The sequence below is a fragment of the Phytophthora cinnamomi genome (assembly GCF_018691715.1).
Source record: "Phytophthora cinnamomi strain GKB4 chromosome Unknown Contig77, whole genome shotgun sequence".
Lineage (NCBI taxonomy): Eukaryota > Oomycota > Peronosporomycetes > Peronosporales > Peronosporaceae > Phytophthora > Phytophthora cinnamomi.
Window position 1 is genome coordinate 424,908 of NW_027151010.1, and position 26,273 is coordinate 451,180.

Sequence of the window (26,273 nt, forward strand, 5' to 3'; positions counted from 1 at the left end):
ACCCCTTCAAAAGTTGCAGCCGCTTTTTGGCTCTTTGGCACTATCAATTCGGGCAACGGAACGGACGATGGCGACCGAGGCGGAGGAGCTGGTGCTGCGCGCGACGGACGAGGCGCTGGCGGGCCCCGAGTGGGCGCTGAACATGGCGCTGTGCGACTGCGCCAACGCGCAGCCGGCGGCGTGCGCCGACATCGTGCGCCTGCTGCAGCGGCGGCTGCAGAGCGGGCAGCCCAAGGTGGCGCTGCTGGCGCTGGTGCTGACGGAGACGCTGGTGAAGAACGGGCCCGCCGCCGTGCACGCGCTCGTGGGCTCGCGGCCGTTCCTGGGCGACGTGGCGGCGCTGGCGGACGGCGGCCTGGGCGTGGACGTGCAGGACCGGGCGCTGCTGCTGATCCGCCAGTGGGCCGACGCCTTCAAGGGCGGCGAGCTGCTGGCGTTCCAGGACGTGTACAGGCAGCTCAAGCTGCAGGGCGTGGCCTTCCCGGAGGCGGAGAACGACGCGCCCATCTTCACGCCGCCGTCGTCGGCTGCGGCGACGACCAGGGACGACGCTCTTCGAGCTGCGGGTTCTGCCGCGAGAGGCAACAGGGAGCAGCAGCTGCAGAAGCTGCACGCGGACCTGAAGGTGGTGCAGGGCAAGATCGCGCTGCTCAGGGAGCTGCACACCAAGGGGCAGACGGGGGAGCAGCTGGAGGACGTGCTGGACTTCCTGCGCCAATGCCAGCCCAGGATGAACACGCTCATTGAAGGAGGCATCATGGGCAAGATCGACGAACACACGCTCGAGGAGTGCCTCAATGTGAGTGTGGTGCTGCTGGAGTTGGTGTTGTTTATTAGTTTTTACTTTTTACTTTTTTGTGTGAGCAGGTGAACGATAATTTAATGAAGACGTTGGAGGAGTGCAGCAAGACCAAGACGAACGACATGATGACCTTCGACTCGCCGCCGCGCGCGAACCGAACGGCCGGGCTGTCGGGCGGAGTGGCTGCGTTGAGCTTGGGCGATGCAGGTAGGGCATCGGGTTCAGTTGCTGCTGCTTCTCCACGACCAGTGCCTTCTCCGCGCTCCACTCTCACCACTATGGATGATGGTATGTTGTAGGTACCGTGTTGTGACAGCAAGTATGCGGGTGATTAAGCGTACCTGGTTGCGTTGTTCTGCTGCAATTTTTTATTAGACTTCGACGACTTCCTGAGCAAGACAGCAAGCCATTAGCGGACATGTGGGGCCCACTCAAGCTAAGATAAGACCACAGAAGCGCAGGAACGACCAGCTTGAAGCCAAACCTCGCTTCGATCAGCATGATCTCAATCGTATATTGATCTTGATACCTCATTAGTCTGTGCTCAATGGATGGACATGTCTTTGGTGGTAGCTTTTGGTGCTCTCTTGATAATCCACTCCTTCTCCTGCTCAGTAGGCTCTCGCGTCTCCGATGGATTGTTATACGCTAACACGAGACCTGTCGACGGTGTGTAAATGCCGTTGCCGGCATCGTACGAGCCCAGCGGGACAACTCGGTTGACGCCTGTGTCGAAGTAGTTGAGCTCGTCTGTCGGGAGGATGCCTCGAGGTGATACAGATTCCGAATAGTACTGTCGATTAGCGTCAGTGCAGTACGCCCAGCCCGTTGGTGCGTACTCGAGCCCGTCCGAGAACGTGAACGTTCCTTCTACTTGCTGCACAACAAACATATTTAGATCTTGTGAACCAAGGCAGGGATTGAATTCGATGAGTCGATTACCTTGCCGCATGCCCATTCGCCTTCCAGCTTGCCTTCGGGGAAGAAAAGCGTGCCTCGGCCATGAAACTCGCCGTTTTGGAACTCGCCCTCATATCGATAGCCGTCGGGTAGGTGCAGCACTCCCTTTCCGTGGTAACGCCCGAACTCCATGGTGCCCTCATACTGCACATCCTCGTTAGCGCATACTTTTTTTTTATGCAGCAGCACGATTACCCCTCACCTTTGACTGACTGTACTCCATGTCTTGGTAGATGAAGGAAGTTGCAAGACTAACATGAATAAAGAGCACCATCGCCATTCTTGACGTCCTAGGCCATCTTGGTGTTCTTATCGCACTAACTTATTTTGAGCATGATCACTGCATGAAGGGTGCTCGAAGTGGCCGAGTAAACTATCGCGTGCATCTTCTCGCAGTGAATACTAAGGTGTAGTAAGGCACAAAAGCGGACAACTTCAAAGTGCGAATGACCAGTCTTCTTGCAAATCCTCCCAGTTCAGCCGTGAGCGTTGAAGTCCGATCGGTCGTTTTAGGCGACCACATGACTGGGTGTCACCCCGTGGGTGAGCGGGGCCTCGGGCAATCTGACTTCGAAATTGTGCACATATGCCTGATCGCCCCATACTCGCTGATGGGGCCGGTCACGTTGGGCTTATCGAAGCACGGGTGCACATTGATGCTCGATCCGATGCCCTCTGACCTCATCTCGCGCTGAGCGCTAACTGGATTGGCGTTCACTTTGCAATTGGCACCGTGTTCGACAAGCTCCGTCCGTCTGCTCATAAGCACCGCAGCAAATGCTGTCATTTCGATTCCGAGACCTGGTGCATTTGCTGCTCGGCCTTTGCCTGCTGCTCAGCGTCTTGCCGTCCGTGATCGCCGATGAACAAGTCGCCGAGGCCACTGTTGACCCGGACGTGGGCACGACCGTCGTCGAGATTATCGAGGCTCGCGGCTACGAGGTCGAGACGCACAAGGTGACCGCCTCGGACGGATACATCCTCACCATGTACCGAATCCCGAAGACGTACGCCGAGAGTCAATCGGGCTCTGCTGCTAACAAGACTGCGGTCACGGTCTTCTCGACAGTAGTACATGTAATACTCCGGTACATAACACCGCCAGTTTTTTTCTTAGCGTAATTTACCAACAACCACACCCCTACTCCTTCCTGAGCTCCAGCTGCTGAAAACGTCGACACCACCGCTAAGTAGCGCCTGGTGCGAAGGAGGTCTCCTCCACACCTCCGAGCACCGCACACAGCAACAATGGGATAACGTACAAATGATGTCTTCATTCGAAAGAAAAAAAATCATGCCTCCCTCAGCGCATTACGTCGGCAGTTTTTTCTTACCGCACAGAATAGTTCATTCTCACCACCATTGGTCATCTCCGCTTAAGTACGATAGCGACTCATTCCAGAATCGGCCGCCTCAAGGAAAGATGGTGTTGGTGTCACTACAGTGCGCGATTGTGGGTCAGGTGGGAAGTTCGTTTGATGTGGAGATCGACGATGGTGCGAAGGTGAACAAGTTAAAGAAAGGGATCGCGGAGGATCAGAAGTATGACTTCGCGGCAAGCAAGCTGCAGCTCTTCCTGGCGAAGACGGAGGGCGGCGCGTGGGTGACGGAGGCAGACGTGAAGAACGGCGTGAAGGGCGCGGATGAGTCTAAGGCGTTGGATAATGCGGGAGCTCCGCTCAACCTGGTTGGCTTATCGGGAAAAGACGTGCAGTTCACACCCACGATAGAAGATGTCAAGGCTAAAATGACCCCTGTTCACGTGCTGGTGGTGGTTCCGGAGCAGGAACAACAATCGCGAGTTGAGAGTGCCCACGATTCGTTTTCGATGCTTTGCAGTATGCGGCGTGACATGATGGAACTTAAGGAGGTTGCTTTCTCTCTATCGCACAAAGATAAGTCCTTCTCTGATGGGGCATTAGGTCAACTTGTGGAGAGAAGATTAAGAAATGACGAAGTGTTCGTCGAAGCTGCACCAACGAACGGAGAAGCGTTTTGGCCGGAGAAAACTCAGAGTCAAGCCAATGCCTTTAAGAACGAGACTGCTTTTGACACATTTATTACTCCTTATTTCAACGACGTATTGGGCAGCTGTGGTATGGTGTTCGTCAACAGCGAGAGATATCAATGGTTGTCTCAGTCTCCACTCATCGCCAAGACTACAGACCTAAAACCGGTTGGATTTGCGACCCACCGTGGGATGTTTCGTGCCAAGCCAGTACCAAATGATAGACTGCCACGTCCCAGTGGATTTCGATTTGGAGTGGCGGAGGTAGAATTTGTATGATTGCCTCATTTTGTTAGAAAGCAAGATCACTATAGGTGATAGTGCGTTTGGTCAAGTTGTAAGATATCTGCAGAATATCTACCCCAAGGCGTCAGCAAGCGCTATTCTCTTTGATCCCCGCTCGTTTTGGTTGATCAAAAGCCACCAATCTGTTGTTGTCAAAGTTCAAGTAGCGAAGTGGGCTAACAAGGGCTCGAAGTCATTGTTTCGAAACTTTATTTCTGACAACGTGTCTCCATGGGTGGCGCGCTTGACCCTTGCCTGCTCTTGTTTGGATGTTGATGTGGTGGAGGGTGATGCATTTCTTGGCCGTGGCGCTCATGGACGCGTGTTCAAGGTCATTGGGCAGGATGGGAAGGTATTTGCGCTAAAAATTGTGGAGAAATGTTCTGTGAGACGTCTTTACCAAGAGGAGAAGGCCCTGATGATTGCCCAGCACACAGGCTTGACGATTAGTGCTGTGGGAAAGCTCATCGAAACTCCTGAGGGCGCGGCGTTATTGTTGTCTCCAGTTGGGAAGCCTCTGCCTCGACCAACGACACGACATGAAGTAGGAAACCTCTTTGGACTGTTATGACAGCTCCACGCGAATGGCCTAGTCCATGGAGATCCTCGCGTGCCGAATGTAATCCTCTATAGGGAAAATCCTCTCTGGATTGATCTTGTGGAAGTGATGGAAGCGAGCCCCAATTTGATACAATATGATGCCGAAATTCTCACACGGTCCATCCTCAGACTCTCTCCCACCATTGTGCTGGACTCGGTGCTGAAGCAGTTGATCGACAACTATGGCAAATGCGCTACACGAGAAAATCTCGATCGTCTGGCCGAAGTAGTCTGTGGTATCTTGCATTTTTAAATTAGCTGCGAATTTAAAAGTCGTACATGCGATTCATTTGCACGCCAATAGTGGTTAAGGAAGTTGTTCAGTGAGCGCCTTGGTCACTCCTCCAGCCCTAACGATGTACGTCCGCACCACCATTAATGAATACATCAGCGAGCTGGTGAGCATATGTAGGATTCAGCTAATCACTAAAGGACGTTGGAGAACATTCGAGTGACAAATATTAAGTTAGTAATATAGTAACATGGCGTACTCTCCAATACCAGGCTAACAAGGATCGCATTAAGGCAGCGCAGAAGCGCTACTACCAGCGCACCCGCGAAGCTCGTTTGCCGTATCAGAAGGGGTACGACGACAAGAATAGAGAGCTCGAAAGCGGAAGTCCAAAAGCGAATTTAACGAAGGCGGAGACGTACTTACCGAGGAAACCGAACTTAGCTAATTAATTACTGGGGAATTTGCAATTTGGTCAGGTGTTTGACTGGAAATTTGCAATTCGGTCAGGCGTTTGCAAATCAGTCCGGACTCGCGAAACAAAGCCGTGCTTCACCCGGAACAGCTCTGGATTTTGCGGTGAGCGTGCGAAAAGAAGTATAATGCTTTACAATGCGTTTGTCGTTTTCACCTAGTGTTTTGCCCGAGTTATAATATCTGGCGCCCGATATAAAAACAGATGGCCACTAACTCGACCAAGTTATTTTCACCAGCCTCGATCTCGATCTCGATCTCGATTTACGCTATCTGTGGTCGAATTGCCGATCCAAAACGCAATTCGGGCCGATTTATTTTAAATCGCGGTGACTGTGTACAGATTATAATGCCGTGCTTTATATATATAATATGCAATTGGACACTTACATGTGGACACTTGACGAGTGGTCGGCAGATCGCGCTGCTGATCTGTCGAAGCACCGCAGTTTCCGAAAACCTTCACCTTGCACAAGTGCAGCATGTACTCTCTCGACTACCGTTGGCGAGCTGTTTTTCTTATGCATGTATGTGTATGGAATATGTATGCAGTATGTTTGGGCCTAACGTGCGAACACTGCAACGTTGGTACAAGTTGTTTTTGACCGATGGTGTGGTTGATGAAGGAGATCGAACTAACCGCTCGTCGCGTTGGCCGAGTGCCGTGGTTACCCGTGTTCGAAAGTACGTGAAAGCCCACCCTACATTTTATTTAGAGGAGCTACAGCGGTTCATACGAAACGCTTTTCCTAAAGTAAAATGGTAGCGTAGTATCAACATGTGGTCTTACATGGCGGAGTGCAGCTCGCGCGACAGACAAGCGGAAAGCCCAGCGATACAGGAGCCGCTAGTGCACTCACAGACGAAGCTAACGAGCCGTTAAACACGTCCAACAGAGTCGTATCGGAGTAGCAGTGGCCGGCGACGTTACCTCGGTGTCCTGAGAACCACGATGCGCCCGTTATGTTAAGTAGGAAGAGGTGGTGCGACTTACCTACGTCTGGAGGTCGATTTACTACCGTCTCGCATGTTTATGTCTTCGAATTATTTTATCTCAGAGATCGATCTGGATCGTGCTAGAGCAACCGAAAATGGAATGGCGAAAATGGGGAGCAAATCCTTAAGATGATGGGTAACGTCCTCGTTTCTGGTAGCTACAGAAAATGGTCACTCGAATAGAATACGGCAAGTAGGAAATTTACGTCAACGGGTATGTTATACGACACCGTATTAATAGTGAACACATAAAACAACAAATCAAATCACACACTGAAAGAATGCTCGCTATGAATGTTTGAAAAATAGTATGGCATTTAAGCATGGAAATCATAAGGTACATTTCTTACTCGATATTTAGAGTTAAGTCGACTTGATCCGTGCGCACGCGAAAAACTCTAAGTCCCGTGCATTGTGTGAATTTTTGGTTTTTCTATTTTGTACCAAAACATTACCGAAAACAAAATATGTGTCCGAAAAACGAAACGTGCATCTGTTGGTGTCACTTTACTCCTTACCAGCTACGCTTGACTCTAGTACTTGTCTTCATTGCCTTCGGTTTCGCCAATACTGAAGTAATTCTGAAGCTTGAGTATCTTGTGCAAGTACCGCATACGCAAGTAGCCGACACTATTGTAGAGGGTGTCGTTCCAGTAGTTTCTTCAATGCTCTTGTGTAGCTCCAAACAACAGTAGCTCTATCACCACTAAACACCAGAGACGACGTGCCGTCTTTCTGCTCGCACCCGGTGATCGTCTCGATATGGGGCTGGTCCGTCATGTCGAACATTGGTTCAACGACGGTTCGAACTGCGTCGTTGAGCATGGTAATGTTGCTTTTAAGCTGCAGGGGGTCGAAGAGGTAACATCGTTTCCGACGCTGATCCACAAAAAACGCTCCCCAGTGGTGTTTGAGGTTGACGACGCTAACCACACTCGTCACTCCAGGATCTGCAGCTCCATTCGACAGTGCGACGCGAGCCCTCTGTTCCATCGTATCGAAGTCCAGAAATCGGGGGTTGATGATTCCAACATCCTCATACGTTTCTCGCAGCACAAACAGCGCGCCAATGATGGAGCCCGTGTGCAGTCACAGGTTTTCACGAAAATCCAGGAGGTCACTGCCGTACTGCGGATGCCGTCCAAAGAACCACTCGCCCAGATTCAGATCCTCAACAGCGGTTTTGTAGTCAACCTAGCCACATTTTTCAGTATTGTTAGTTCTGTATAATTTGTGTTAACTTTCAGTGTAATTGAGTTTTCGCGCATGCTTACCTTGGGGACGTCCAGCGTGTCCTTGAATGGCTCCACGACATCTTCCACTTGAACCTCCACCTTGTCGATCCAATCGACAGTCACCTGCACGAGATTGAAGCTGTTTCTCGCTGTCGCCACCTTTTCCATCGGCTTCAACTGCTCGTATGTTGCGTAACCGTAATCGTCCCACCTCGTGAGCAAGTCGTGATTGTTTGCTCCGTCGATAGTTTGTATGGCGTGGCGGATACGCTCTGCCTGAGGAATCGCCTTGATGACAGGATCGGCCTGCCGGACGTTGAATCTGACTACTGCCAGCACGCCCGTGATTTCAAAAGGTGGTAGATCTAACCTCTCCACCAGTGGCATCGCAGTTCTTCTAGAGTAGGGCCAGGCTCCGTGTAGCACTTCTTTCTCGTGCAGGGCCTTGTCCGTCATTACCACGCGGATGTTAGCCCACTCTGGATTGTTTTTCTTGAAAGCAGCTACAGCCAACGCTAGATGAGGTTTTCCTCTGTCTGCACCAGCGCGTGTTGAACGTACTGACCCTACATGATAATAACACATAAAAACATTCAGTAAGTTCAGTTTATTTTTGGTGTATACCTTGTGAATTGCAGCTTACCCGGCCAAATACATCGTGCACTGCAAAGGTAAAGAGCTTGTACTGGTTCACATTCGTGTCATGCGTCGAGTCCACTAAAACCACCTCGGGTTTTCGACACGACAACAACTGGAATGTTTGCTGCTGAAAGTCGGCGAAACATCCTCGAATGCTTTTTACGACGGTCAAAATATCGGAAAGCCCTCCAAAAAACTTTCAGCCATCGGTTTCCCCACTTCAGAAGCGTCTGGATCTCTCTTGGGGTCTCCGGTGGATCTCCTGTTCTGCGGTCGGTGGGAATTTGGGTGGTTTTCGGTGGTGACGGCATCTTCGAAGCCGTAATCTCCGTCTCGAGTATCCGTGTCGTCATGTTCACTCTCCACTTCAAATGCCTTCTCCTCCTCGTCCACGTAATCTAGGTCAACCGTATCTCCATGCGATTCAAGTTCATCTTCTTCGTCGAGCTGGTCCAGCGCTTCGGCAAGCGCGGTGTCACTTGATGTACGGACGGGCAGTGATGACATCGAGGTTTGGTCCTTTTTCGGTGTTTCGGCCAAGTTTTGGTCTGTCTTCGGTGCACCTTCACAGCTTTCGTCATCTTGATCTTGATGCGCGGGTATGGATGCCTTGACAGCTCTAAGTGTCTGACTGCTGCCGTTAACCGAGTCCAGTTAGTACAGCACCTGCTTCAGCTCCTCGCTCGTAACGGAATCGGAGCGCTCCCTCTCTTCTTTCTGCAACGATCGTAGCAACTGCTCTCCCACGCCTCGTTCACTTCTTTCTCTTTCTTTCGATTGCGGACGTAGTCGCTGTAGTTCACGCTCAGCACGCGCTCCTGATATGCAGTGAGCCTCTTCCCGCCGTGTCGCCTTGTCGACGGCGCAATCTCCTCTCGCGCATGGCGGCTGCTCACGCGAATCTTCACACGCTTTGCCTCCGCTTGTTGTTGGCGTGGTAGTGGTGGAGGGTCGGAAGCGGGAGACTTGTACCGCTTGATGTGGCCCGGATAAGGGAGGAGACCTTCTTCGGTGGGTGCGCGTATAACAAAGCATGTCAGACAACCAGGTATGTAGCGGGACAGGGCGGGCGCTTGGACGAACCATCGTGCGCGAGAACCGCACTCTTGGAGACAGAGGGAAGAGGGGGATTCTGAAATGGAAGGCTTAGAGAATCGGAAATTTTCAGATTTTGCTTTGCTCTCGCTAAAGTACGGCAAAGTTATTTTTTTCATTGCGCAGCTGCGTGATAGCACCTGGAGATGGGGCGCTCCGTATATTCATCGAAGAAACCAAAGGTACACCGAAGCAACCGAAAATGATGTTTTGACTCTGTGTATTTTCGGTTGCTCTAGCCTACTCCGATCGATCTATTGTGAAAAGCACTCAGAATGTCTAATCGGATAGTAAATCGGCTGATTTAGTGCCTTATGTAGAGACGGGAACTCTTATTTATTTCGACCCATCCCTTATTTAGAATTGGGTACCCCTAATTATAATCGGACTTATGCTGCATCGCGTCAAGAAAGCGACTTTGGAGTCGGAATCGATTTGGTCTCTAAATAGGCTGAAATGTCAGCTCCAACCTCGGCATTCCAAGGAAGTCCGCACAAATAAATCCACCGAGCAAGCGGCTATGCAAACACTAGCCAAGATATCAGTCAAAATAGGAGGAATCAACAGGGCGAGCAGAACCAGCGTCCGTGTCGAGGACGCGGAGTTTCGCTTCGACCCAGAGGGCAGCTTTGATGAGCTCGACGTCACGTTTGAACTGCTGATACCATCGAAGTACCGTCGCGAACTGATGCCAAATATGTGGCCGACACGCTTACATGGCACACCATACGCGTAGTGCAGCACCACAGCTCTCCATCGAAATTCTGCAGGATACATCGTGTAGTGGGTCTAACTTGACTCACTACTTTAGCTTACACGTTGCGCAACGTGTATGAGGAAGCGTAAGTACCTAGTAATTACTTAGGTTAATTATATTTGAATACACAAATATAAGTTAACTTAGACAAGACTCCAAGTAGCTAGTTTAAGGTAAAATGAGAACTGTATTGCTTGTAAATTGATCTTCCTCTAAAATCTGCTAAAAACTGTTTATCATCTATGAAAGGGTTGACAGCGGCTGGCTGTCAGAGCCCCGCTAATATGCATGTCTCTGATTGGTAGAAAGATGCTGCTTTCTACCAATAGGATCTTTGGGTATGTGTGGACCACTCACTGTGGTGGTCCACTTCAATGTATCCATCGGTGTGTCTTACACCAATGTGAGGAAGTATCCAAAACGTTTAACAGATAACCTATCTGTTAAATTCACAAGTGGCTTGCAGCCACTTGTACGTGTAACCCCGTTACACCATCCCCCCCTTAAGGTTAGACGCGCGGGGTCCCCGCACGTCAATCTTTTGGAATTGACCATTCGTCAATTCTCCGCGTTTGGAGAAGAAACCCGCGCTCATTCAACGATGAGCGCGCCTCAGAAGAAGTCTTCTAAGTCGGTGGGGAGTCATCTCTCCATCGACGACTACTTCGAACGCCAGAAGGCGAAGTACGGCGACGTCGTCGACTTCGACGACGACGATGAAGATATGGAGGGCGAGGAGGACTCGCCCTCAAAGCGTAAAGACTCAGTGTCGAGCGAATCGCTCGACCCTCACGCCAGGAACGTTCGCCCGCGTGAAGGGGACGAATCGGACGCTTCGAGTTCGAAGCGTTCGCGTACTGAGAGTGATACCCCACTCGCTTCCGCTGGGGCTCTCAGTACTCGCGCGCTGCTGCTGCAGCGCGTGATGTTAAAGCTCGTTTCCGCGCGCTGCGCCTGCAGCGCGCGATCCATGGATGCCGTCCGCGTCCGAGATCGCGGACCGGTATGGGAACTCGGTACCTCCGAATGAGGTGCCGCTGTATATATGCAGCGCCATCAAAGATGACGCTGTGGTTGCTGGCTGCACTTTGATGCGGAAACGCATCAAAGGCGCGATACTACATCGGACTCTTTCATGAGCTCCGATGGTTTCAAAGCAAGAAGACCTCTTCTCGCAGCAAAGTGCCCGAATGGCAGGCACTTTGTCAAGCTGGAACGCGTTTGTTGAAAACTTCAACAAGAGGCCGAGTGCTTACCGTGATCGGATTAAGCAGCGCGTGATCGCTTCGAGACGTACTCGAAGCGTGGAAAGCTGGAGCAACTTCATGTTGCTGCTGAGGAGGCAAATGTGCCGTGCGCTGTGCCCGAGGGCTTTCAGTGCACGAAGTGCTTTCAGGCGCGGTCCGCTTGAGCGACCGCGACCTGAACGGGTACACGTCGTTCCGTGTGCCCGAGAGTCTCAAGAGCTCCGTGCTAAGTTCTTAGCACGTGAGGGTTCGGGCGCTAGCGATGATCGCAGCGCTCGTGTTACTTCCGCTGCGCCAGCGCGTACTGCTCTTCGTACGCCCTCACCATTTCCGGAACGTCCTCCAGCAAGACGTTCCGCGGCTCTATGTATCTCGATGGGGAGGAAATCCTCTCCATCGAATACGAAAACGAGCCCCTTGAGGGTTCGTTTTCGGGATACTATGGTCAACAATCCGCTCAACAATCCAGCGGGTTGAGCCGCGGGCGTCACGGATCGGCGGTGGCGGGGTGGGAACACGCCCCGGGTATGATCAGCCCCGGGCTGATCAGTATGCGCCTCTCCACGACCGGGTAACCGCCGTGGACCGTCTGCAGGGCGCTGAGTTCGCCGCCCTGAAACAGGAGCTGGCGAACCAGAAGGCCCAAGTCGCGGCGGTCTCGCAGACCGTCTCGAATATCCAGGTCGAGCTGGGGACCCAGATGAAGGGGTTGCTCCAGCGCGTCCGCGCGCTGGAGGAGAGGCTGCTCGTCGCCGAGGCCAAGTCCTCCGCTTCTGCCTCGGCTCCTGCTGAGGCTTCGGGTCAGCCGAGCTAGATGGCTCGTGCTGCAGGTATGGCTTCAGCCGTCCGACGTAAAAGGTCGGATGGAGGCGCATGCTAGACGGTATGTCTAGCGTGTATGCGTTGCCGTGCCGTGCCAACACAGTGAACGGCCCGATGAAGCGCGGAGCAAGCTTGCTTGCTCCGAAATCCGAAACTGCATGTCTAGGCAGGTTTTGTGTAGCTAACAAAACTAATGAACCAACTTTAAATTCATTTGTGTTGCCTCTGCCCGCATTGTCTGCGTTCAGCTTCTGTTGATCAACAGAAGCTGCTATAGTGTCTTGGACAAACCGAATCACGGCTTGTCTTTTGGTGATGAAACTGATTGCATCCGAGCTGAAGTCATTCAGCTCGCTCTCCGCTAGAGGCCCGGCCTCTGCGTGAGTTCTTGCGGTGTCTGCGCCCTGCGCAGACCCGTGATCGTTGGCCTTGTTGTTGGGGGAGTCTGCGCCCTGCGCAGACTCATGTGGTTTGTCCATTGTTGTAGCTGACACTGTGCAGGTGTCAGCGGTTTTCTGCGGCTGCTGTATTGCAGTCGTAGATCCTCCCCCACTTAAAGTGGGAGCCATCACTCCGAGTAAACTCGGTAGGCGTGGATGCCGTATGGCATTCACGTAGAACGGTGTATGCCCGGTCGAGGCATGCACTGAGTTATTGATGGCAAACTCTGCCATCGATAAGCACTCGCTCCAGTATTGGAACGAGTGAGCGTAGCTCTTCAACATATCGACGAACACGCGATTCACGCGCTCGGTTTGACCGTCCGTCTGCGGATGATCCGCAGTCGACATGGAAAGCCGGCTCCCAAGAAGTGTAAACACTTCTTGCCACAGGTGCGCTGTGAAGCGCGGATCTCTGTCCGACACGATGTCGGACGGCATGCCATGGTGTTTGAACACCATGTCGACGAGCAGGCGGGCCGTCTGCTTCGCGGTCACCTCTGCTGGCACCGCAGCAAGATGTACCATCTTGCTGAAACGGTCTACAAAGACCACAACACCGGTGTTCCCTCCGCTATCCGGGGGAAGACCAAAGATGAAGTCCAAAGACATGGACTTCCAACACTCCGACGGAGTCGGTAGTGATTGCAGTGGAGCCTGCGCGAATGGCGCAGGCTTCACGCGTTGGCATACCTCGCAAGCACGGATGTACTTGCGCACCCACTTATACTGGTGGTGCCAGTAGAAGTCGCGCGTGAGAAGGACGTAAGTCTTCTCACGTCCGAGATGTCCCGCAGTCGGGGCATCATGATACTCGTACATGATCCTGAGTCGCAGGTCATGGTCATTTGGCACGACAACGCGATCCGCGTTGTCGTCGACTGCGTTGTAGAGTAGCAGTCCGTCGTGCACACGAAAGCGGTGTGCACGCGCTCGAAGGTGCTTGGGCAGCTTCTGACGGGACTTGTCAGAAGGCGCTGTGCCATAGGCCAGCAAGAGTTTCGCGTCCGCGTCGTGCGCGTACGCGGCCTTCACATCATCCTACAGAGATGATGTGGGTTTGCTCGATCGCATGGCGTCAATGGCATTGACGTCAACAGCTTCTGCATAGTCCGGCCGACGTGATAACGCGTCGGCCACCACGTTCAATCTTCCGGGTTTGTATTCGACCCGGAAGTTATACTCCGCAAAGAATGAGAGCCATCTCGCCATTCTTTGTGATATGTGTGGCGACTTCACTGCGGTACGCAGTGAAGCATGGTCGGTGTAGACCACAAATGGTCTACTTCCAAGCAAATACACTCGGAACTTTGCGAGTGCGTACTTCATGGCAAGGAGTTCCTTGTCGTGCACCGGATAGTTGCGCTCAGCTGGCTTCAGCTGACGCGATTGGTAGTAGACGACACGATCACGGCCCTCGTGATCGTGCTGCATCAACGCGCATCCGATCGCGAAATCGGACGCGTCACATACTACGTGAAATGGGCGATCTTGGTCAGCCACTGCCAAGATCGGCGCCTCAGTCAAGCCCCGCTTGACTGCATCGAATGCCTTTTGGCAATCGGGTGTCCAATTCCACACAGCTTCTTTCTTAAGAAGCTGTGACAGCGGGCGGATCTTGCCCGCATAGTCCTCCACGTACTTGCACAACATGTGGCCAAGCCAAGGAACTGCCTCAGTTCCTTGACACTTGATGGCGTTGGCCATTCGTTAATCACTCTGACCTTTTCTGGGTCAGGGCGGACACCATTCTTCCCTACGAGACACCCGAGGACGGGTATCTCGCTCGCCCCGAAGATACACTTCTTCAGGTTCGCGTAGAGCTTATGCTTTCGCATAAGCTCGCGAAGCTGCCGGAGATGCACCCTGTGCATATCTACGTCGGTCTTCCCGTCCACAGCCCGGCTGTGGATGAATACATCATCGAAGTAGCTCGGTGCGAAGTCGCGCACCGAGCGCAACAAGTGCGTCACGCACCTGTTGAAAGTCGCAGGGCATTCTTAAGCCCCTGTGGCATTACTAGCCATTCCCAGAGCATGCCGCTTGGCGTGCTCACTGCCGTGAGAGGGATATCGTTCTCACGCATTAGGATTTGATAAAATCCATCTCGCAAGTCGAGAGCACTGTAAACGGTGCTCCCGGCCATCGAATCGATGATAACATCTTTTCGCGGTATCGGCGTCTGCGCCGGTACCGTCGCATCGTTCAGCTTGTTGTAGGCATGGACGATGCGCCATCCGCCCTGTGGCTTCTTGACACAGAACGTCGGAGCACTGTGCGGGGACTTTGATTCCCGCACTTGTCCTGCTTTACGACGACTTTCAAAGAAGTCGTCGATCGCTTTCATTTGCTCTCGCGGCAGTGGCCACTGCCGCGTGACACAGTACTTTCGTGCCCGGCACGAGATCAATCTCGTGCTGAATGCCCTTATCCTGTGGAAGCTCCGCAGGAATCTCTTCCGGGAGTACGTCTTTGTACTCCCTCAACAATTCGTAATAGGGACTCGACTTCAGCGAGTCCCAACCTTGTTCCTCGAAGCGCTCTCGCTTCGTCTTCGCACTGAGAGTGTCTTCACTCTCAGTGGTACTTCCCATGAAGAGCTGCCTCAGCTCTTCGCTCTCGCTCGCCGTTCTTTCGCTGTCCGAAAGAACGCAGACTTGCTCGATGCGTCCATCGTGCAAGTCGCGCGTGAAGCGCTTCCAGCTCATGGCCGGAAGCGAAGTCAACTCCGACGCCGTCGTCGGAGGACTAGCGAGTTCCATCTCACGATACTGGAATCCAGTATCGGTGCGCGTCAAGACGCTTAGCGTCTTGACATTCGGCGTCGCCGCCGCAGTCTGCCCAGCAGACTGCTCTTGTTGCGTCTCGGTCCCGGACCGAGACTTGCGCAGCGTTTTTCGCTTGCGCCGTCTTCTTGTTGTGCGGAGCCGGGCTCCGCACAGTCGTTCTCCTTGTCCAGGCCCGGCCGTGGACAGTCGTTCGCCGACGGACCCTGTCCGCGGGCGCGCGGTATCAAGCCCGGCTTGACCGCATTTTCCTTCGTGCAGCCCGGCTGCACGGTAATGTGTCCCTTCGCCGGCAGACCCTGTCTGCGGGCGCGCGATATCAAGCCCGGCTTGATCGCATGGCCCTTCGTCGTGCAGCCCGGCTGCACGACAGCATGCAAATTGCGTCAGTGCGGTACTTTTGCAACCGTCCGCACTGTTTGCAGCGTCAACTCCCGGAGTTGACACGCCTTCGTCACCTCGACGCCATTCATTGGCGGAGCCCCTCATGACCGAGGGTGCGTCGGCTCCCGGAGCCGACGCGTCGTTGTCGACCTGACCGCTTCGGGTCAGGGACTGTCCCTTACATGCTTGAACGTGGGTGTTGGTTCCCGGAACCAACACATCTTTTTTCCGACGTCGGCAGCATTGCCGACGTGGGTCTCACTTGTGCGCGCCCTCGCGCACTTCTTGGCACTCCGGGACAGCAGCATAAAGCGCTGTCTCGACTGGTGAGCCGCGCGCACCTGCTGGTGCGCGCGCTGCGGTAACAGGGCCATCGCTCTCTGTTCCGCTGTCGCGTCCGAAGCGCACGAGCGTGCGCTTCTTCCAGTCTATCACCGGATCATGCCGTGCAAGCCACGGCATGCCCATTACTACGTCGAACTTATCGTCCAGGTCCAGGACGGTAAAGTGTTCGACAAACACTCGTTGTTTGTACGAGAAGCGCACGTTCACGACGCGCTTCTCAGTCTTCACGATGGCACCTGTTGCCAGTCGTACCTCCAGAAGACTTCGAGGTGTATCTACCTCCTCGAAGTCAAGTCTCGACAGGCTTCGTAGTCGAACAAAGTTGTTCGACGCGCCTGAATCTACCAAAGCTCGAAGAGAGTCACTCGCTCTCTTCGAGTAAACCTTCAAGATGACTAGGTTCGGCCTGTCATCTTGTTTCTTGCAGTGAGAGCTGGTCTCACTGGGGGCTGCAGTCCTCAGTGTCGCGTGCCCGATGTCGGCACACGCGACTGCATTACCAGTAGGGCGCCCCGCGCCTACTGGATGTTCGTGTTTTTTGTTGGTCCGTGGCGATGCCTGGCATCGCCACGACGGCCACCTCCAGGGGGCATGGGAGCTGTGCACTCCCGTGCAAAGTGACCGATCCTTCCGCAACGGAAGCATCGCACGTTGCCTCCCTGCTGCTGGTAACCAGCAGTTGTTGCATTCGAGAGGTCCATTGGTTCTGGACCTCCCGGCCTCGCTACCGGGCGCGGTTGCGGCCTCGGCACGTTCACATGCAGTTTAGCCTGCCGCAGGCTAAACTCTTCTTGCATGGCAAGAGTAATCGCAGCTTCGAGAGTACTCGGGTACTCTCGGAAGAGATAGGTCTTCACAGGCCCATCTCTAAGCCCTTCATGAACGTGACGACCTTGGTCGCCTCGTCAATCGGGTTAGTCACGATATTTGGTATCAAATATCGTGCGCGCTGCGCGTAAGCATGGACGTCATGCTTACCCTGTTGAAGGTCGAGGAACTCCGCCCTCGACCGGATCTCGTTTGCGGGGGCTCAAACGCATGTCTGAGCTCCTCTTTGTATACTTCGTACGTGCTGAAGCACGTAGGATTGGAGAGTCGGTGTCCATACGCCCAACTCCTTGCGCGTCCGCCAAGGCAGGACATGGCGAACGCGACCTTCGACAGCGGGTCGACGATGCGTCGAGCCGCTGTGGCTGTGTCGAGCTCGACAAGCCATCGGAGGAGAGGCTCGCCCTCTCTTCCCACGTAATTGCTTACGCTCAACTTTAATGGTTGAGCACGCGGTGTCGTCCCTGACGACGCCGTCACTGAGGAAGCAGCGTCACGCTGCTCCTTCATGATGAATCCCAGAGCAACACCATGTTGCTCCGTCGGCGATAGCGTACGCAGCATTGTAGCTATCGCCGCTTCTCCAATGACTGTTGACAGTCGTTGGAGGGCCTCCCACTCTGGGTCAGACAGGTTAGGGCAGTCAGCGCGTGCAACATGCGTTGCAGGCGTGTTGGAGCTTCCATGGGCACCTCCGTGCTCATGTGGTTCTCGGCTCCGCGTTCGTACACCGCGTACGAACGTCAAGCAGTCGGTCGTTGGACGGACTACAAAGTGCTACCAGGTGTAGTGGGTCTAACTTGACTCACTACTTTAGCTTACACGTTGCGCAACGTGTATGAGGAAGCGTAAGTACCTAGTAATTACTTAGGTTAATTATATTTGAATACACAAATATAAGTTAACTTAGACAAGACTCCAAGTAGCTAGTTTAAGGTAAAATGAGAACTGTATTGCTTGTAAATTGATCTTCCTCTAAAATCTGCTAAAAACTGTTTATCATCTATGAAAGGGTTGACAGCGGCTGGCTGTCAGAGCCCCGCTAATATGCATGTCTCTGATTGGTAGAAAGATGCCGCTTTCTACCAATAGGATCTTTGGGTATGTGTGGACCACTCACTGTGGTGGTCCACTTCAATGTATCCATCGGTGTGTCTTACACCAATGTGAGGAAGTATCCAAAACGTTTAACAGATAACCTATCTGTTAAATTCACAAGTGGCTTGCAGCCACATGTACGTGTAACCCCGTTACACATCGTGTCTCCGCTGTCTCTCTCCCTCACCACTCTGTTCCGACAAGATGGCTTTAGAGCCCAGTTCCCAACTCCTATTTAAGCCGACTTACTCAGATTAGTACCCACATTAACTTCCTATCCAGTACAAATTACCACGTATCGTTTTTGCTCTCAGCCCTGATTTACAGAGCTACACGGAGTGACAAAATCACCGGTTTTCACAATAAGCCCTAAATCCGAGCGACAAAATATCTGCAAACCACAATATATGATAATACTAAATCGAGAGGGCTGCTCGATTGAGCTATTAATCCGGTGGTTGCTAATAGAATTGGGTGATATGCATAATACGCAAGAGCGCTATGGCGCGTGACCCCCGGGGATTGCCTAGTTTGGCAAGATGAAACTGTGCGTGACTGGATTGCCTAGTTTGGTAAGATGAAACTTGTGCGTGACCGCCATGATGAGCTGCGGTATAAGTGGACGAGAACTTCGCAATATCCCTATTTTGAAGTTTTTGTGTGTACAGTGTGTATTCCAGCCGAATTGATCGTCGAAACATTTTTCGGCTTCTCGTGGAACCCAAGAGTTATGGCGGTACTGCACCAAGATGATGAATCGCATGCTGAAGCGAATGAAGATATCGACGAGGTGGAGGACGAGAAATGCAGCCAGTTGGCCTCAACGACAAGAAATGTTGATCTCCTTGATCGAAACATTATCTCGATCTCGAGGTCGTCCATGTCACGGCAATCTGTACAATGTTTGCAGCTGCACTTCACCACAACACAGGTGTTCCCAGCCAAGTCGCATACGACCTAGTTAAGGCGTGCGCTATAAGTAAGTTACCTTCCCTCTCCACGGCATCGATACGGTATTCTTTCGTCTCTTAATATTTTATTTACTTAGCATCGTTAGTTTGCTATCAACAACAATAGTTAGGAAAATCACAGCATTTTCGGGTTCTTTCCCCGCTACAGGAATCCTGCAGTATGCTACTGCCTGTTGATCTTCTTCTCGGCGTAATTGCCGTTCTGCAGCGATGGTCGTTGTCGACCACGGCCAGGGGTGAGCTCGAAGAGCTGGATGCTGGCCGCCTTGGACGCAGGCACGATGGCCTTCTGAGACGGCACTGCGCTCTTGAGCAGCGCATCCACTACTTGGTTCAGAAGGCCATGGCCGCCCACGAAAATCATGCGTGCCACAGCTCGCTGTCTGGACCCTCCCTGGACGCTATACGTTGTCCCCTCAAGGGCTCTAACTGCAGAGATGCTTTTGCCCATCAATTGGCGTCGAGCTGAGGATGGAGGTGACGGGTGACCCTGTCGTGGCCGCGGGTGCTACGGAGTCCAGCTACAGTTGATCCACGTTTTTGTCGGAGTTGGCTGGGCCACAGACATCCACGTCGCATGGCCTCACAAATTTGGAAAACGGCTTTATCCGCGGAAAATAAAATGAAAAATAAGAGAATGCATGCCATGGTCCACGAGTGGATTGAACTAGACCTTGACTGCTTTTTGGTAGCACGGAACTTCACAATATAGGTCAAGATTCATGGATTGCCACTATTTCTCGATCAAAATGTGCGACTTAGGTTTCGAAAGTGCAACGATTTGGGTGTAGAATAAAATTGTCTGACCAATAACAATTTTGGTTGATCGTACGGTCCGTGCGAGCTAACACGTCCATATTATTGACATAGTTCCTTGTGCAGACCTATATGCATGTCCAGTCTTATCTTCTAAAAGAGTATCAGTTTCAAGCAGTGCTCTCTCGGAATGTGACTGGCAAAAAGTGAAGGCGAATTTCCGATTTAGGATTTTTTTTGCATTGTAATCACGTAGTTACTCTAACGACTTCTAATACAAAGTTCCTGCCTCCGCTCGTTTGCGTCGTCTGCAAGTTGTCACCCTTCGTGGGTATAGTCCATTGTATGGAGACTAATCCGCTTTGTAATTTACTCCTTCCTCAGGTGCATCTCCATTCGTCCAGTGTTGTTAACGTGGTTGAAAGCTGCTGCCCAGAGCGCATTCGGTTTCCCACCAATCGTGGTCTGCCTGCTGCGGCCCGTGTCCATCACCATATTGGCCAAAAAATCAGCAGTTTTGTTGAAGGCTCGCAAATGATGGGTCCACGACCGGACGCCAAATTAATCAGCCAACACGCGGCATCGCTCCCATTAAGGATTGCAATGCAGTTCTGTTTTACCTCCGACTATTGTACTACTACGTAGTATAACCATTTGGGGCAGTCGTGCGGAGGAAGAAACAACTAAATTACCTATTTCCTGTTATTAAAGAAAAAAACGAGAGCAGCAAAAATATATCTATTGTTGTGCTGTGCGGTCCGCAAATTAAAATCCAGAGCTGTTCCGGCGAAGCACGGCTTTGTATGTGTTAAAATGAACAGAATACTGTAGGTAACTCACAACAATATATTACTCTTAACCTCTTATTCCTATGCCTACTACTCTAGGTCCGTGCTCGGTACCTGGAGGCAAAAGAGGAAGTGAGCTCGTCTTCGGACTGCGTCCTCGACAGCTCACTCCTCGTCCTCTTGTCGTCATCGCACTATGGATGGCAGGCAGCTCTCTGCCTGTACTACAGACAACGACGCAGAAATCCGGCATCACTTAATGCCATCCTCCATAGTAAATAGACGAACACTGTGCCCGACAAAAAATCCGGCAGGAAATGTCATTGGTCAAAACGTGGGTCAATTGTACAGAGACCGTTCATAAATGCATATGAAATTTCAAAAAAAAATTCAATTTCAAATGGTTACCTCCGGATACCTCGGAATAGCCTTTTCGAAGCTATGGATTACAGTTCTTGCTGTAATAGACTCCCATGCAGGAATAGTTGAGTTAATCGCACGAATACGCTTTTCCTTAGCAGTACCGCCAGTGCATCTACTACTACTGTTTCCAATCGCTGATTTTAGAGGCCCCATTACCCCCACATCAAGCGGCTGACACAGTGCTGTGCTATTGGGTGGTAATGGGACCACCGTAGCGTTGGCTTCCTCGGCCACGATCCACTGCCCTTCTTCCGAGACGTGGCATTCAAAGTTGTCAAGAAGAAGGACAGCGGGTGCATCTATTTCAAACTTTAACAGTTTTTCTACATAGAATCTCCACACGGAGCTGTCCATCCAAGCTTTTTCTTGAACGGTGTAGAAGTGTCCCTCTGGGTATTCTTCGAGCTCGCCCTGTTCGAACCGTCCACCGGGAACTCCACGGATAATGAAGAGAATTGGCAACTTTATACCTAACAATACAAATTAACAGTGAATATACAACATTGATACACAGTAGCATATATGATAACAGATAGCGAAAAGCTTACCGTCATCCCGCACGGTCAAAACTGCCGTCATACGGCCTGCGTGTTTGTTAGCGCCCAAAATACGCGCCGAATCCCTCCTTCCTTTGCCAACCCACGACTTTATCGGCGGCCTGTCGAATAGAATCGCCGTTTCGTCCACGTTGAGCACACCGCCGCCTCCGAAGGCCTCGTATTTTGCCCAAACGAGAGAGCGAATTCAGCATGTGTTTCTTCAAGCTCCTCGTGAGATTTTTTAGCAGATTGGGGCTTCTGTGACGAGGATCCGTTGCTGTCAAGCCATAAATTACAAGACAAATTTAAATACATCAATACGCATAACAATACAACAAATATCATAGTATATTGCCGATTAGACAGTCGCTGGACCATGCGCTCGAGCGCGAGCGTACCCGTCTCCTTCTCATTCAAGTAGGAGGTCATCCACTCCGGCTGAATCTTCCACATGAACGCTATGATTCCAGCGGCGGACAGAACCTGCATAATAGACATAACCTTTAAAATATACAGTCCGTAGCAATTAACACCATTGTTGACTTACTCGTTCAAGCCGCCGCACGTCCTTCATGTACGTCAAAACCTCAGAGACGCAAAGAAATATTTCCTTGCGCCCCTGACCTTTTAGCGTCTTTGACGTAGCGTTACCCGTAAAGCCACGAATCGCTTCGGCTTTTTTCGTCCAGTCGTGGAGGGTGCCTCGGGCGATATTTAGGCTACGTGAGGCATCCTTTATGCCGACTTGGTCAATCACTGTCAGCGCCTCGCGCTTCTTCTTAATGGAGTAGCTCCGCTCGATGCGCCTCATGACGCATAATAGTGTGCGGATTTAGCGGGCACGCAGTGTGATTTTGGGTCCCAACCAGTCGTTAGTTTTTGCTAGCGATTGGCCCGATATCTCGTTGCTGTTCTGCGACGAAGTCCGTCGTTTAATAGCTGAGAGCGTTGTAACTTTACCCTATACTATTGATCAAACAGCTGGGAAATGGTCGAAGCCGTGAGCACCTTCGTTCTCTGATTGGTTTCCCGCCCGTCAATTTTAGCCAATGAAAATTCCAGACAAAGTCGGAAAGATCTGACCACTCTCTATTTTTCGAGCTTAACCCTCCCTTCTTTGCTGCGCGGTTTGACTTGCACATCCGGGGCAAAGTGGTTGGATCGTTCCGAATATGTCGGTAGTGCTCTTACCATCAGAGCTTTCCAACTCACTTCAACTCCAAAGTTTCATCCAGCATGGAGGTGCCCCCTCCCGCCAGTGACGAGCGACATGGAACTGTGGGCCGTGGAGGCGTCGCGCACTGCGTCCTGCGCTGCTTGGATCTGTCGACGCTCGACGCTGGCCTGCGGTTCGTCCAGGCAGCGCCGGAGCTGTCGGCTCTGCACTTCATAGCTCAGGGCGACCTGGAGTTGCCTTTCAGGCGCTGCCGACCCGAGACCGAGGCTGGAACTGGACTAACAGGCGGCGCACGTGGGTCGAGCTACAGGACTTCTTGGACGAGCGCGCGCAGTTTACCGGACCATCCACGTGTCGGAGGGCGACATCGGATACATCAACGACGTGGACGGCCGACCGGGGACGGCATCGCCCTCCCGACCAACTCCCACCTGACAAACCACTATGTGGGCGCCGCGCAAGAGGTGTTCCATCCATACTCCTAAACATCTATTATATATGAAAGAAACGGGAGTGAAGCGTAATTGGATCGTTGTGGCTATGAATGTTTAGTGTATCTACCAGTTTGCCACTTCATAAAGAAATCCATCTACGTAGTTGTACCGACCGATACACAACTACCATATCTTGATGCGGTGGGGTGATGGCTAACCCGCAACCATAAGGTCACGGGTTCGATTCCCATTGAGTGTACCGTAAACCAGTTCACCGCAATGCACGGCCTCAATGCAACACGTAAAAACTGTCAGATTTTCGGCACAAACGGTGCAGAGATCAGATACATGTATATGGGGATGACACAACGTCTTCATCTTAATATTTGTATGGAAAGGCAAAGCATTCTTTATCCGCAAATTGTGCGATGACTGGTATTAAAACAGAATTTGCCAATAAATTATATAAGACGGGAACTTTATACGATCGTTGCAATGAACCCATGCTTTACGGTAAATGTTTTGCTTGGCTTTGGCCAAGCCCGCCGGAGCGCAGCGGAGGCGGGCGGGCCCACCCTACTGGGACCCAACATAGAACTACCGCCGCGTAGCGGCGGCGAATAGCTCGTTATTATAAAGTCAAACCACAAAGAATAATATAGGTTGATATATAGATGTATAACGATGTTTGCTTACGAACTCGAAGGACTTCGACGATTAAATATTGGAATCGCACCTATATGAAGGAGTCCAGCCCTCGAGTTTTACGATAAGCTTGCGAACGTTCTTGAGAGTCAGAAGAATGCCTATAAGGAAACATCGCTCTCGGCTGCAATCTCGTAAGCAAAACCGATGATTCAGAGATTCCATCCTAACTTGGGTAATACCTACGTGTTCGACAAGCCTGTCGCTATTAAGAAGTACGCCGGCGTAGGGTACTGATGCTGGCGCTCTTCTTCACAGGGAAGGTTAGGACACTCTGTGTAACTCGTAACTCGCTTGTATTTTCTGTTTCCTACTGTACTTGTGTGTCCTCCGTCAGCCTTCGTTAAGGAGGCCTCGGGCTGGAAAACGGCGTCTTCTTACTAAATAACAGCGCGTGCGGCATTCCAACGTCGGTAGTCTGGTTGTGTGAGTTCCAGCGCTGTGCTGGGCGCGTGAAAGCTCTCGTGCTTCATAGATGTTCAAAAGAAGGAGAGCTCGCCTCGGTGAAGACGCCTTACCATCCAACAGTCATCGAACCGACATCTTCATCCGAGTCATCCTCCTGGTCCATCAGACTTAATGCCTCGCGGAACACCTCCACGGCCTTGTCGTGCTCGCCCTTCGAGTGCAGGATCTTTCCCAGCATCGACAGGGACGCGTAGTTCTTGGGCGTCAGTGCCAGCGCACGCCGGATGGCAATCTCAGCATCGTAGAATTCACCAGCGCCGTGAAGTGCGCGCGCCAGGTTAATCCACACGTCCACATCCTTGCGGTTCGCATCAACAGACTTGCGGAACTCCACAACAGCGCTGTTGTACTCGCCGCGGTCCAAGAAGACCTGACCCAGGTAGTTGCACGTTTCGGCAACGTTCACCTCCTGTCCTCGATCAACTCGATCTTCTTCTCGACCTGCACCGAGTACTGACGCTGGCGCCCCTGCACTTCCTCCTTCTTGTTGCTGCTGTTGTGGTTCTCATCGTCTTCATCGTCGTCCAAGGAGAGGCGGTTGATATCAATGATCCGGTTTTGGCGAAGCTCCGCTACATCCGCGTCCACGGCCGCGCGCTCCTTCTTCGCCTCGGCGGCCATGCGAGTGGCGTCCTCTAGCTTCTTCTCGATGCGAGACTTGGCCAAGGTCAGTTCCTGCACATGCGACTCAAGCTCGCGCACCTGTTCCTGCATGTCCTGATACTTCTCCGTCGAATCTACATCTGTCCAGGCACGGGGCGTCCACGTGGGTCGTCCTCGAACGGCAAATCCGTTGTCAGTATCGGGTCGCGGTCTGCCTTGTCCAACACGATTCGACGGGGGGTGCTGGACGAGTGGAAGTAGTGGTCCGTGTCCGAGGGGCTCTGGAACGCCGAGTCGCGGCTGCTGGTCGATGTGTTGGTCAGCGACACTGTGCTGTTGATGGAGCGCAGCGGCGGTCGGCCGGCGCCCTTGGGCAGCGGCGTGGACTCCTGTCGCAGCATGTTGGGCTCCATGGGGGGCAAGCCGCTGTGGCGTCCGTGGCCGTACATGTTGACCACGGCAGACGGCGCGCCGTTCTCGCGCAGGTCGTCGTAGCACAGAATGCACACGCGCTGGGGCGTCTTGAGGCCCAGGTGATGCAGCGGCAGGCGCTTGTTCGAGTGCGTGCTGCACACCGACTCGCCGCACGAGCGGCAGTGGTGGCGCGTCTTGAAGTAGCTGAACTTGAGCTGGCAGATGTTGCAGCGCTTGTCCAGGCGCCAGCGCGGGGCAGCGGCACGCCCGCAAGTCCGTCGGGCAGCCGCAGCGCGCTGCTCACGGCGTTCACGGCCGACCTGTTGGTGACCCACTCGTCGTCGAGCGCGGCGCCTCCGCGGCCGCTGCCCAGGGCCGAGGGCAGACTGCGGAAGCTGCTGACGCTGGCCGCGTCGTCCGGGAGCGGGAAGCCCCGGGCTGGTTGAGGAAGGCCTGGAAGCGCGCGCTCGGGCGGTCGGGCGCCTTGCCCGCGCGCAGCTGCTGCTCCATGTTGGCGAGGAAGGCCACCTTGTCGTCCGAAAGCTGGTAGGCCCTGGCGAGCTCTGCGGGCGTCTCGCCCGTCGGGGTCTCCTCGAAGAGGCAGGCGGCCACGTCGGGCGCGGCCTGCACGAGCGCGCGCAGCACCTCGAGCTTGGTGGCGGCCTTGACGGCGATGTGCAGCGGCAGCAGGCCGCCCTTGTTCTTGTGGGCCAGCGCGGCGGGCGCCACGTCCACCAGCTTCTTGACCGTGCGCAGCGGCACGTGCGTGTCCGTGCACGCCCAGTGCAGCGGCATCATGCCGAAGTCGTCCATGTCGTCGGCGCGCTCGGGCTGCGCCGAGATGAGGCGGTCGAGCGCGCCCCACTCGCTGGACTCGGCCAGCTCCAGCGCCGTCTTGGCGGCGGCGTCCTGCGCGGCCTTGGGCTTCATCGCTCGCTGCCTGACACTGACGTAACGCTAGC

General features: G+C 52.9%; 5 protein-coding genes across 8 annotated transcripts; 2 read left to right on the forward strand and 3 right to left on the reverse strand.

The window, feature by feature from the left end:
- Positions 1 to 67: 67 nt before the first annotated feature.
- Positions 68 to 1,215, forward strand: IUM83_13978 (TOM1 protein 2; the record flags this gene model as incomplete). 2 transcript variants are annotated; one of them, XM_067938687.1, is made up of 3 exons in its annotated part: positions 68 to 799; positions 868 to 1,090; positions 1,178 to 1,215. In XM_067938687.1, the coding sequence occupies 3 exons, from the start codon at positions 68 to 70 to the stop codon at positions 1,213 to 1,215; spliced, it is 993 nt and encodes a 330-aa protein (XP_067785621.1). The 2 variants fall into 2 exon arrangements, with proteins under 2 accessions (XP_067785621.1, XP_067785622.1); XM_067938686.1 differs by lacking the exon at positions 1,178 to 1,215 and adding an exon at positions 1,102 to 1,115 and having other exon boundaries at positions 868 to 1,009.
- A 131-nt stretch (positions 1,216 to 1,346) lies between these two features.
- Positions 1,347 to 1,894, reverse strand: IUM83_13979 (MORN repeat-containing protein 5-like; the record flags this gene model as incomplete). The annotated part of the gene is made up of 2 exons (XM_067938688.1): positions 1,347 to 1,679; positions 1,745 to 1,894. 2 exons carry the CDS (start codon positions 1,892 to 1,894, stop codon positions 1,347 to 1,349), a joined length of 483 nt encoding a protein of 160 aa, XP_067785592.1.
- A 645-nt stretch (positions 1,895 to 2,539) lies between these two features.
- Positions 2,540 to 3,613, forward strand: IUM83_13980 (Crinkler (CRN) family protein; the record flags this gene model as incomplete). Its single annotated transcript, XM_067938689.1, has 3 exons — positions 2,540 to 2,833; positions 3,225 to 3,524; positions 3,602 to 3,613. The coding sequence occupies 3 exons, from the start codon at positions 2,540 to 2,542 to the stop codon at positions 3,611 to 3,613; spliced, it is 606 nt and encodes a 201-aa protein (XP_067785640.1).
- Positions 3,614 to 7,446: 3,833 nt separating this feature from the next.
- Positions 7,447 to 8,048, reverse strand: IUM83_13981 (uncharacterized protein; the record flags this gene model as incomplete). Its single annotated transcript, XM_067938690.1, has 2 exons — positions 7,447 to 7,551; positions 7,632 to 8,048. The coding sequence occupies 2 exons, from the start codon at positions 8,046 to 8,048 to the stop codon at positions 7,447 to 7,449; spliced, it is 522 nt and encodes a 173-aa protein (XP_067785639.1).
- Positions 8,049 to 24,340: 16,292 nt separating this feature from the next.
- On the reverse strand, positions 24,341 to 26,241 carry IUM83_13982 (Vacuolar protein sorting-associated protein 27; the record flags this gene model as incomplete). 3 transcript variants are annotated; one of them, XM_067938692.1, is made up of 2 exons in its annotated part: positions 24,341 to 24,664; positions 25,840 to 26,241. In XM_067938692.1, 2 exons carry the CDS (start codon positions 26,239 to 26,241, stop codon positions 24,341 to 24,343), a joined length of 726 nt encoding a protein of 241 aa, XP_067785636.1. The 3 variants fall into 3 exon arrangements, with proteins under 3 accessions (XP_067785636.1, XP_067785638.1, XP_067785637.1); XM_067938691.1 differs by lacking the exon at positions 25,840 to 26,241 and adding an exon at positions 24,736 to 25,008; XM_067938693.1 differs by lacking the exon at positions 24,341 to 24,664 and adding an exon at positions 25,032 to 25,631 and having other exon boundaries at positions 25,699 to 26,241.
- Positions 26,242 to 26,273: the final 32 nt, after the last annotated feature.